General features: G+C 37.5%; 1 protein-coding gene across 1 annotated transcript in view; it reads right to left on the minus strand.

The window, feature by feature from the left end:
* Nucleotides 1-13330, minus strand: part of FAM184A (family with sequence similarity 184 member A) — a 115043-nt gene that overhangs the window by 19692 nt on the left and 82021 nt on the right. Inside the window, exon 10 of the mRNA XM_056856950.1 lies at nucleotides 6876-7088. Within this exon, the coding sequence (XP_056712928.1) occupies nucleotides 6876-7088 (213 nt within the window). The remainder of the gene's footprint in view (nucleotides 1-6875; nucleotides 7089-13330) is intronic.

The raw sequence follows: 13330 nt of genomic DNA on the forward strand, positions 1-13330 counted from the left end.
GAAGAGAAAGAAAGAAAGAAAGAAAGAAAGAAAGAAAGAAAGAAAGAAAGAAAGAAAGAAAGAAAGAAAGAAAGAAAGAAAGAAAGAAAGAAAGAAAGAAAGAAAGAAAGAAAGAAAGAAAGAAAGAAAGAAAGAAAGAAAAAAAGAAATTTGTTGTCCCTCCAGGGCAATGGTTGGCTACTGCATGAAACAGGATGCTGGACTAGATGAACCATTGTTCTGATTCAGCAAGGCTCATGTTCTGTTCTTATGAAGGTGGTGTTCTGCTAGTGGAACAGAACTTTCCTGCCATCCCCCCTCTTACTGCAGTCTACTGCAGGCCTCAGACTGTCCACTGAGTTCAAGGGACCCCCAGGAACAGCATTGGTAATCTGCAGTAGGAGGAGTATACTGTGTTGGCAGACATGCGCTTCTTCTTTTTTTTTTTTTTTAATATAAATTTTATTGGGTTTTATGATAGAAATTTTCCATTGCATTAAACAACATCTATAACAATATCGAATTTCAATTCTAACCTAAAGTTGTTATAATTCCATATCATATAATAAAAAAGAGAAAAGAAAAAAGAAAAAAAAGAAATGGAAAATTTTTTGACTTCCCCATCACCTCTATCTGCCTCTTAATAAAAAGTTCATCCCGTCGTAGGTAATCTAATCTTGATAAAATATCAATACCATATATAAAAAACCATAATCTGTTAGTAAATATAATTATGCTTATTCAATATTTAAAAAAAATCAAAAATAATCCTCTGGATCAGATTAGAAAATATTCTTCCATTCTTCCCAATTTTAACTCATATTCACAATAATGCATCCACGCCCCCCATTCCCCCAAAAACCGAACATCATTTTCTTCATTTAGAATAGCTGTGAGTTTTGCCATTTCTGCCACTTCAAACATTTTAACAATCCAGTCTTTTTTCTCGGGAGTTTCTAGCCCTTTCCATTTCGCTGCATAAAGCAGTCTCGCAGCTGTTGTGGCATAAATCAAAAAGGTTCTTTGTGTTGCTAAGTCGTCTGGAATCATACTCAATAACATCATTTCTGGTGTTTTGGGTATATTCTTTTGTAGTATTAATCTCAATTCATTATAGATCATGTCCCAGAAGTCTTTGGCTTTGTCACAGGTCCACCACATGTGATAAAAGGAACCAATTTCTTTGTTACATTTCCAACAAGTAGGGGACATCGTTTTATAAATCTTTGCAATTTTCTTGGGTGTTAGATACCATCTATACATCATTTTATAGATGTTTTCTCGCACTGACTGTGCTTTTATTCCTTTTAAATCTTTAGACCATAATCTTTCCCATTTATTTAAAACAATATCGTGTCCCACATTTTGAGCCCAATCGATCATAGTTGGTTTAATCGTGTCCTGCTCACAGTATATTGTTAAAAGGAGATTATACATTTTAGAAATCAGCTTTGTATTATTGTCTAGTAGAATCCTTTGAAAAGGAGATTTTTCTTTAGAGAAACCTTTTTTTACATCTTGTACAAAAACTGATTTGATTTGGTAATATTGAAGCCATTGTAAATCATCCTTAAGAAGTTGAAAGTCTTTTAGTGAGCATTTCTTTCCTTCCCAATTAATTAGATCTTGATAAGTAATGAATTTGTCTGGTCTAAGTGGGCGCAAAGTTAGCATTTCTTGGGGCGATATCCACATCGGTGTTTCTGGTTCCAAAATGTGTTTATATCTCATCCAGATACGAAATAGAGAGGACCTGATTATATGATTACGGAATGTTGCTTGTAATTTAATTTTATCATACCACAAATAACCATGCCATCCACTTAAGTTATTATAACCTTCCAAGTCTAACAAACGTACATTTGACAAATTCATCCAGTCTTTTAGCCATACTAAAGCTACCGCTTCAGCATAGAGTTGAAAATTAGGCAGTGCTAAACCTCCTCTAGTTTTTAGATCCACCAAGTATTTATAAGCAGTCCTTGGTTTTTTTCCTTGCCAGATGAAGTTTGAAATGTCTTTCCTCCAAGTTTCAAAATATTTTGTTTGTGATATTATTGGTAAATTTTGGAATAAGAAGAACATCCTCGGTAAGACATTCATTTGGATCGTTGAGATACGTCCCATTAATGACAATTTTTTGTTTGACCATATAATCATATCAGTTTTAATCTTACCCCATAACTTGAGGTAATTGTTGGTTAACAGATCTTTATTCTTTGCAGTGATCCAAATTCCCAGGTATTTAACTTTGTTAGCTTTCTCCCAGCCAGTATATGATATAAATTCCTGTTGTTGTATTTCCGATAAATTTTTAAATATTATCTTTGTTTTTTCTTGATTCACTTTAAAGCCTGATACTTTTCCAAAATCATCCAAAGTCTCCTGAAGTATATTCATTGACTGTGTTGGGTTTTCCAAAATTAGCAGTAGGTCATCCGCGAATGCTCTCAACTTAAATTCATGTTTTTTAATTCTTAGCCCGCGGATGTCCTCCATACTTCTTAGTTTCACACATAGCGGTTCCAACACCAACAAAAATAAAAGTGGAGACAAGGGACATCCCTGTCTAGTCCCTTTCGTGATTTGGCAGTTATCTGACATTGATTCATTAACCAAAATTTTAGCTTGTTGGGAGGTATAAATAGCCGATATACCTTTCTGAAAACGATCTCCAAAGTTCAATTTATCCAAAATCCGTTTCAAGAAGTTCCAAGAGACCATATCAAAGGCTTTTTCTGCATCCAAAAATACAAAAGCCGCAGTTTGTTGAATATTCTGGTCATAATATTCCAGTGAATCTAGTAAAATTCTTACATTGTCTTTTATTTGCCTTCCTGGTATAAAACCTGCTTGGTCCTCATGTATAAGATCCTTAATAAATTGCTTTATCCTACATGCCAAAACCGAAGCAAAAATTTTGTAATCCACATTTAAGAGCGATATAGGTCTGTAATTAGATGTTTTTTCTGGATCTCTTCCTTCTTTGGGTATCAGTGATATAAATGCGTGTGACCAAGTCTCCGGGGATGTTCCCTCGTCCAAAATTGCATTGTAAAGTGAACCAAAAAATCCAACTAAATTGTCACTAAATGTTCTATAAAATAGTGCAGTAATTCCATCTGGTCCAGGTGTTTTATCCGTTTTTTGTCTCAGTATTGCTTCTTGTATTTCTTCCCTTGTTACTGGAGCTTCAATACATTCTCTCTGGGTCATTGACAAAGCTTTCATCTGTATTGAGTTTAGAAATTTATCTATTTTCTGTTTTGGAGTATTTTCTTTCTGATATAACTTAGAGTAAAATGAAACAAATTCTTTCTGAATTTCTGAAGTTGAATAAACTGGTCCTTTAGCAGTTTGGATTTTTGTTATAATCTTCTTTTGAAATGAGTCCTTCAGTTGTGTTGCTAAAAATTTTCCTGGTTTATTTGCATATTCAAAATACTTTTGTTTAGCAAGTTTCAGATTTTTATTCATTTCCTCCATTATTACCAAATTTAATTGGTGTTTAGATGCAGAAATCTGTATTTGAATTTCTCTTCTCTCCTTTTCCTGTGTTACCATTACCAATTTCTGCTCCAAATTTTGTAAATTCCAAAGTATGTTGTTTGTAAATTGCAATTGAGTCTTCTTCCAGGCCGAGTGTTTCTGTATCATAAAACCTCTCAGAACAGCTTTGAATGCGTCCCAAACTGTATTTAAAGAAGTTTCCCCATTAAGGTTAATTTCAAAAAAGTCTTTCATTAAAACCTGTAATTCCTTTTGTATCTTGTTGTCTTTTAAAAGTTTATCGTTCATTCGCCATCTAAATGCTTGTTTATTGTTCCACTCAAAGGTAACAGGATTGTGATCAGAAAAAGTTCTAGGTAAAATATGAATTTTACGTAGTTGCGTGAAAATTGATTTACTGGCCCATATCATATCGATTCTGGAGTGTGAATCATGTCTTGCTGAATAAAAGGTATATTCTTTAGCTGTTGTATTCATTGTTCTCCAAATGTCTTGTAATTCTAATTCTGAAGCCATGGCAAAGAAAGTTTTAGGCAAGCATCCATCATTGATATCTTTTGCTTTTGATTTTTTGTCCAGAGATGGGAGAATAATTCCATTGAAGTCGCCCATCAATAAAATTTGGTCTTTTGCGTACTGGGCTATCAGATCGTGTAATTTTTCATAGAAGGATTTTTTCCCTTCATTGGGTGCATAGATTCCAACCACTATTGTCCTTTGTCCCAATATTTTAGTTCTGATAATTACAATTCTTCCTTCATTGTCTTTATATACTAGTTCTGGACAGAGACTGGGGTGGGCATAGATTACCACTCCCTTTGTTTTAGTTTTAGCAGAAGCAATAAATGCTTGTCCAAGCACCTGTTTCTCCAAGTATTTTTTATGCTTTGAAGCTATATGGGTTTCTTGTAGGCAAATTAGGGAGTATTTATATTTCTGTAGATATTTGAAGATTCTGGCCCTTTTAGTTTTCTCATTCAGTCCATTTACATTCCAAGAAATTGCTTTTGCCATAATGTAGTGTTTTTTAGCAAAATAAAAAGTCTATAGTTTGGTACCACCTTCTGCACCCTGTACCTCTTCTTCTTCCTCTTCTTCTTCCTCCTTCTCTCCAGGTAATTCTTTAAGGTCCATTTTATATTTTCTCAGAAATTTCCCCACATCTGCTTGGGATAGAATTGTCGTTTTCACTTCCTTATAGGTGAAAGCCAAACCTTGTGGCATAATCCAACGGTATTTGATACCATTAGCTTTCAGTATAGACACAAAGTCTTTGTAGTTATTCCTCTGTGAAAGTAGATGCCTTGGAATATCCTTCAGTAGTATAAGAGAGGAATCTCCTGCTGACACTGGATTTTCATAATGAATCTTCATAATCTTATCTTTAACTCTGGTGTCATAGAACACTATCATCAAATCTCTTGGCTTAGATCTTCTCATTCTAGCAGGTAGTGGTATCCTGTATATTCTATTAATGGCTTGTTTTAATTCTTGTTCATCTATCTGAAATAAGTAGGCCAAATTTGGTATTGCAGATTCTTTATTGTCTCCCATCATATCTGGAAAATTGCGTATACGAAGGTTGGTCTCTCTCACTCTCATCTCCATCATTGCCATTTGATTTTTTGCCGCCATCTGATCCGCTTGTATTGTTTCAATCTGTTTTTCTTGGCTTGTTAATTTTTTCTTTGTGTCCTTGTGCTCATCCATCACTTTCTTAATTGATACATCCATCGCTTGCATATCTGTCTTCATAACAGTCATTTGAGTTTTTACTTCTTTCAAGTCTCCAGTGACCACATCCAACTTCTGATTAATAGCTTGGGATGCTTGACCAAGATTTGTCATCATAGAAGTCAACTGTGCCATCTGTGTAGACATCTGTTCAAACTGTTTATTTGTTGCCTCAGTTTGTTTAGTTAGCATATCCTGTAACTTTTTTTCCATGGTCGAGGTTTGTAAAGAGTCCCTTAGTTTAGTATAGGCAGGGCTGTGTAGTGAGCCAGAGCGGGGTCGAGACATTTACATTCAAAAAAAGCTGGTAAAATACATGTCCACCGACAGGGCCTTTAAGGTGCTGGTTAAAAGATGATAGTTCAAAGATCAGCCTAATAATTTTTTCGGGTTGAAAAGAGTCGAAATTGGCTTTAAAATTGCATTTTAAAGTTTTAAAATACCAGTGAGTTTTTTCGGTCGCTCTAGATCGGGTTAATCAGGAAGTAAACAGGAAGTTACTAGTGCTGCAGACCTTCTATCGCCTCTTCTCGATGGTTATTCCTTCAGGAATGATTTGAAAGTAACTCGAGTGCGACGGATATTCAGTCCCGCGACTACTTCCTGTTGTTTTAGTTCCAATGATAGAGAGGGTGTTATAGAGAGTCTTCCGTTCCAGGCACTCCCTTACTGCAAACGTGGCAGGAATTCGCCGGAAAATCAGGAAGAGAGATCACCCTCCCCTTCCTTCGGACCTTCTCATTGGTGATAATTCTTGTCAGTCTAAAAGGTATCCTTCCGACTCTTTGTTATGGTTTAGGCTGATCGATCCGATAAGGCTCCTGTCGCTAATCCCGATGACTAACTCAGATCAAACTTTTTCAGTTCGGATTATGGAGGGGTGGGGGTCCCAGAAATATTCTTATCAGCCCCCCGTCTGTTCAAATTTCTAGTAAGTAGACGAAGAGTTCTTTTGTACTCACTTGGGTGTCAAGAGGTGAGGTTCTTTTCTTTATGTAGTCCTTATGTTGGTATTAAGGCGGTGGAGGGTAGAGCTTGCTGCCAGAGTTGCGTTTTGGCGATGTCCTTCCCTAGTGCCCTCGCAGGACCGGCGTCTAGGACTCCGAGGGGCTTAAAAAAGCCCCCTCAGAGTACCTAGGAGGTCAAACCGCGTTTGCGGGCTGCAGGGAGTTCCTGCTTTCCAACCCACTTGCAAGGGTCGGATTGGGGTATCTATGTACCCCAAAAATAACGCAAACTTGGATTTCTCCCAGGACAGCCTGGGGAAATGGAGTGCTCTCTCCAACGGCACCACCGGAAGTCCGGCAGACATGCGCTTCTGACCCCAGAAAATGCCTAGTGGACACAACCCAATGATCATCACCTTAGTCAGGAGAGGAGAGGATGGAGCACATGCACTTAACACAGCACCTGTTCCTTCTCCATGTCTGTCTGCTATTTTGTTAGCACAATATTTAGGGTACATTGCTTCTGAGATCACTGTAAGATACAGAATGTAAAAAATTACTTTTTCTGAAAAACCTAATGGGTGCCCAAAGAAGGCAAATATTTTTCTTTGAATAATATTTATAAATAAAGAATCAACTTCTGTACTTTTACTCTGTTCAATCATTCAATTATGTTAGAAGTCTCAAAACTTGAAATCAACATACCTTCTGCTCTTGTTCTTTTGTTTCATCCATAGCTTGAAATGCAAGCATGTGCGCTTCTTTCAGGGACTTATTCCTTTGCTCATGCTCTTCTTCTAGCTCTTCAATTTCCTGGGCAAGCCTCTGTCGCTCCTGACTGAACTGTGCCTGCAGTTGTTGCATTGAGTTCTGAGACTGAGACAGCTGCATTTCTAGATTCTGCTTCAGCAGGGAGATCTAATTCAGAGAGAGGCAAAGACTAGTACAACTGTCAAATTAGAAAACGACTGTACTTATTATTCTCTATGATTATCTCCCCTGCTCAGCCGAATAGCAGCATGTTCCTACTATATTAGACAATTTCTGATATGGCGGAAGGATGTGCTAGTCTGGAGAGAGTGAGGACAAGGGTTTGCCACTGGAAAATAAAAGCTCTTCTACTTCCTTAAATTCTATCAGAGAATTGTCGGATTATTTTGTCACATTTTAACAGAATTTTGGGAACACTATATAGCCAATAAGTTATTAAACATAACACCATTTTATAATTAAAAGCAGCAGAAAAGTTGACTAACAGGTCATCAATTTACATTCTATAAACTACGTCAGCACTGTTAGTCTCTGTGAGAGTCCCACAGATCCCCCACCCCAGGACCAAAATCAACTGTAATTTTTAAAAGGGTAGCATTCCATCATTGTGTTCAAGAGATTAATTATCAGACTGTTTTACAGTTTTAAATTGAACAGAATCTAATAAATGCCAGTGTATCAACATAACCAATAATGAAGTATTTTTCTCTTGCTTTTAAAGAAAATCCATGTTCCTTTAACTGTAATCTCTTTTGCCCAGATTATTGACCTTGTTGCATATTCCACACCTTTCTAGATCACTGATTGCCAATTGGCAGCTCTTTGAACAACTCACTAGAGTTTTTCCTATACTGCCCTCAAACCTAACTGACAAGCGGGGTGAGAGGCAGAATAGGGGTTGGTCAGGTCAAAAGCAAGTCACACACACTAATTGTGACCTGGGCAGTGCTGCTCCTAGAACAAGTTGTATGGACAAAAAAATCAGCAGGCAAGATAACTGGGTATCATTTTGAACCCAGGTAGCATTTTCCCCCACCCCAAAATGGAAGTTCATTGCAGTGATGTCACTTTGTGCAGGTGCCATCCAGATCAACCCCCCCTCCCGCCCCCGGTATTGCCATTCTGTGGCCCAGATGCTGTTTGGGTATACTTCCCTGCAAGTGACCCCCCCTGCCCCATCATATACAGGCCTTCAAAAACTTGGCAGTAGGGATTATAGTCCTCCATATTGAATAAACTAGATTAAAACATTATTGTGATCCTTAATATCTTTTAAATTTGTCTGTAATAGTTCCCAGCCAAAATGCAGGACAGATCAGCATATCAACAATATATATAGCACTTTTTACAATCATGGCTGATTTCTCAAAAAGACAAGCTAAAGCAGATGTGCAAGTTAATCTACATTTAAAACAGATTTTACCCACATGACACAAGTGAAAGAATTAAGTAATAATTAAGCTATTTTCTATATTACTCTTTATACTAATTTTATAAACAGATTTAGAAAATAATACCTATATGTAATAGATAATCAGCAAATTTAAAGGCTATTACAACTAATTTGATTAATATTCTTCAGCTTTAAAAAAATCACCCTGATTTTCAGTATGTTTCTGTGGGTTCTCATAGTCATGATCCTAGGGCTTATGGCAGGAGTCCAAACACCCAAAGGATTGTAAACAGCTTATTCTTAACATTGCTACTAATAAAAATAATTGTTCCAGGAGCTGCATCATGCCCCCAGCTTCATAAATGGTTAGGATGTCCAACATTCTAAAGAGTACAGAATGTGTTAAAATGCAATGGCTGTCCTGCTGATATTGAGTTAGAGTAAAGTCTGAGTTCTTGTGGTTTCAGCATTGACTACTAGTTCTTCCAGAAGCCCTAATACTTGTTTCACACCTTGTTGGAGTTTTTGCTTATTCCTTGTTCACTTGCTCAGCATTGACCCTGGAGCTGATTTATACATTAGCAGCCCAATTAGCCAGTTTGAACTCACTGTGTCAGGGCTTAGGAGCTAAACAGTGATGATCATGGTCAGTAGTTGGAAGGGAGGCCACAAAGAAAGGTGGAGGTTGCTATGCAGAGGAAAGCAATGCCCAACCACCTCTGCTCATCTCATGCTTGGAATGCCCTGCAGATGGGGTCACCATGAATTTGTTGTGTTTTGCCAGGATGTTCTTCTCGATTTAGACATTTCCTGTCCACAGCATAAACCGAGACTACTTTTGGCTTTTAGACACTGTAATCAAATTCTTTCTTCTTGGCATCAATTCAGCTTCTGACCACTCAGCACTGACCAAGCTTAGAGATGGTATAGTCACAAATATATATCCTGTGTAGATTTATTCAGTGAATTTATTACTTGTTTTTAGCATATCAGGAAACATACCTGGTATATAAAAATATTTTTTCTTGTGAACAAAGCTACAAAAGAGATATTTAAAAAGTGGTAGGATTAAGATGTTTTATGTGCAATGTGAACATGCATGAAATTAGTTGTTTCATATAATAAGTTGTATAAACCAGTTTTAGAAACTTACTTGAAGACAAAGATGACCAAGGAAAACTCAATTAACTTAGTAAGTAGTCTAAGTGACAAAACGTACCTAGTCTTTTATATGACAAAAATGCATATAAGGAATCTACTTCCACAATTTAAAACTGTATTCTTTCAGTTTTATCAGTTATCAGTAATAATATCATGTGTCTAACCATGCCAACTAATTTACCAGAATCTGATACGTCTTGGCATTACAATCTGTAACATTTTAATGATTAATATTTATATTTAATCAAGTTTTTTTAAAAAAAACCCTCCCCTCACCCACCAACAGTCTCGTGAGGCTTTGCTTGGTTGACTCCCTGCCCCCCACCCCATTTGCTTGCCCAGCTCCCTCCTGGATCCAGTGGCAGAGGCTTCCCATCCTCGCCTACCTACATCAGTGGCAGTTTCAGCTGAGGTGGAACTTTTGCTCACTTCATGCACTGCTGCCTTATTGATGATTTTAGCAAGGTGTAGGGGTGGTGGCCCCCAATCTTCTCCCACTATTTGGCTTGCAGAGGATAGCTGGATATGGGCTGTATCAGGGCGTGTGGGATCACCTGGTTCCTCCTTCCATTGACTTGTAAGTTGATATAGTGTGCACTTGTGCAGATGTGTTCCTGTTTGGGGGGGTTCTAAATCCCCCTACTTAAAAAAAAAGTTTTCAATTCTTCTGCAAACCTTGGGAGGTCCCCCAAGTTTGCTGAAAAATCTCCCTTTTGTCTCCATGGCCCTGATCCACATACTTAAATATTCACAAATGGGGCCATGTTGAGAATTAGATATATTGATTTAGAGAAGAGATACTTCTCTAAAACAATGAAAGAAACAATCTAATGGTGTTAATCAGCATGATTATCTTGAGCATTAATTTTTCCTCCTTTATAGTCACAGCTCTTTTTAAAAGCTACATTTATATTTTCATCAGTCACCACGTCAACAGCCCTATACAGCCATAACAAAGGATGGTAGTAAGACAAAAGAAGCTGCCTTACACTAACTCAGATCATTGGTCCATCTAGCCCCAGCATTTTCTATTCTGATTGGCAGTTCTTCTCCAAGGTTTTAGGCAAAGAAGTCTTTTAAAAGGAGATGCCAACAGAGACTGCACATGGGACCTCAGATGAAGTATGTTATCACTGGATATGTGCTTACTGCTGAGCTACAACTCAACATACATTTGGGGACATTACAGACATTACTTAGAGATGATCACACAAATGAATTGGAAAACTTGTTTTAAACAAAAACATTGTGCCATATCTAATAGGGGACCAGCTGCAATAAATCAGTTCTCACTGCAGTTGTGCTTTTCCACTATTAAGGCTGTCTAGAACTGTAGGCCATGCCTACAAACCTGCCCATGGTTTTACCCACTGAGACACTAACAGACCATTGTAGTTCCATATCTGAATTCACTGTAGCTATATCAACAAACTGTGGCATACCCATAGAGCTTCACCCTCACACTCTTTACTATCATGATTCACTGCCATAGGGTTTCAAACTCTTTTTTGGAACTGGCAATAACAGGTATTAATATAGTTGCATTTTTACTGAAAATTACCTTAAAATATTTGCTAGGTTCCAAATTGCCCTGTCTCAGAGTCAAGGCACTTCTAAATGGATACCAAAGAGTCACTAATTTACCCTCCCTTTAGTGGCATTACCTGTGCGACACTGCATGCTGCTCCAGAGGGTCCCTTGACCCTCAAGGGCTAGCTCATTTGGAGGGGGGCGTGAGGGATTTCACGAAAGGGGGCAAAAAAGCACTGGTGAATATGTAGTGTGCTGTGCATTTTCATTTGGATCCCTGTATGTAGAAACAAGGGAAGGAAATATAGCACCTCAACTATAACTGGGATGCATTTCTACTTATTGCCAACTATAACATAGAACCACACACTTCATGCTTCATAAAAAGCTTTATAATGTGCACATGTACTGTCTGCAAGCTTGCTTTTACATCACATAAAATGACTATGAGATGCTTGATGTTGAATGATATGAACATATACACACATGAATGAATGCAGCACAGAGCTTCAGATGAAATTAATGTGTAATAACTTCCCTTGAAAATCATTTTTTTAAAAAATTTCAGAGGCTAATGCTTTGAAGCAGCACTGGCCAGAACACAAGCTGAGAAGTGCAAGCATGCCCTTATGTACAAATTGTAAGTGCAACTCACTTACATTGCTGATAGATTTATGCAAAGCTTCACCCAGACAGTGCCGCTATGAAGGAAAGATCACAGGAATAAAGGGAAACATTCAGAAATAACTAAGAAGATGGGATAAAGAAGGGACAGTAAGACACAAAACATTAATATTACTCTCACAAGGGAAAATATACTGAAAGTTGTTTGGGGGGAAACTGACACAAAATTTTTGCTATGGTTTATTTACATAAATCAGTGAAACACAAGGAAATAACATGTATTAAATAGAACGTTTTGTCCCTTTTTAAAGTTAAAAATTGAAAAGAGAAAAAAAAAACTTGGTATACACCTCTGAAATTTATTATTTTCCTGTATTTAATTTTTTTTTTGCTGTGGTCTTAATTGATGCATCTGATCCTTCAGTAAATGCACTCTGGCAGGAAGGTCAAGCATCTAGTGCCTTACAGATTTAATGTTTTGGTGCATCACTTTAAATATTTTAAATGAAATGTTCAGTTATACTACTGAAATAGCTGACATATACATTTTGCTGTAGTTTTTAAACAGCATTACAACATGATATGGTATGTTAGCCTCTTTCATTACCAGCCCCTTCTTAGTTCTACTGAAACATTTCCTCAAGATTTTGCCTTGGGGACCCTGATTGGGTGGGAAGGAGCATAAAAATATTTTAAATATTTTTTTTAGATCTATAGCAAAACTATATTATATATAACAATAATAAAGCACCATTTACTAACAAGCTGAAGATGTACTATCAGAATGTATAAGTGGTACATCACCACATACATCAGGCATAACATATGATTATTACAATTGTAAAAAGTGAATGATGAGTAATTTCATTGCTTGATATATGATTTATGGTTCAGACACAGTCATTTTAGATTAATTTCCATCAGTGTTTCATCTGTTAAACAAATAAGGGCATCAATGAGCTGTTCAAAGTTTTATGGCCTTGCCTTCCTCGATTTATTTGCTAAAGCATCAGTAATATTTTTTCAAAATCTAATAGTGCAAAAAGAAAGATTCAATATTCAAATGCAGCACACAAATAAAATCATTTTTTCCAGCAGTTGTGACATGCACTACAGACTTCAAAATGCTGAATGTTGAATGAATTCCCGAAATCCTAGACTATGAAACATGCCCATGTTTACACAAAACATGTCTTGGAAGCTACGACAGCCTTCTGCTGCACTCATGTCAATGCCAACTTGTATACTGGAATCCAAACGGGGAGTATATAACCACTCTAAAATACTCCATCACAAAGTCAGTCTCACATCTCTTGCTTTTGGGCAGCCCAGTCCTGAAGAGGAGGGTAGATAGGCAATGGCTGCGAATGGCACAGCTGCACTGCCTTCCAGCCAGAAAAAATATTAAAAAGTAATTTTTGAACAAAACCTCATGAAACTCCCCCATTAGGTTTCACGGGGCTACGTCAGCTATTTTGTTGGCGTAGCTCTGCGGCAGCATAAAGGGGCATTCTCGGGCCCAAAGGGGTTTTGACACTGACTAACTTCAGCTCTGCCCCTGGGAATGCCTTGGTAACATCCCCTGGACACCAGCACCAGGACAACGCTGCCGGGGAGGCAGTGCTGGTGCCTGAGGCCCACACAGCTGTGCCATTCCTGGGGTCTGGTGTAAGTCACCCTG

The sequence above is a fragment of the Euleptes europaea genome, chromosome 10 (assembly GCF_029931775.1).
Source record: "Euleptes europaea isolate rEulEur1 chromosome 10, rEulEur1.hap1, whole genome shotgun sequence".
Lineage (NCBI taxonomy): Eukaryota > Metazoa > Chordata > Lepidosauria > Squamata > Sphaerodactylidae > Euleptes > Euleptes europaea.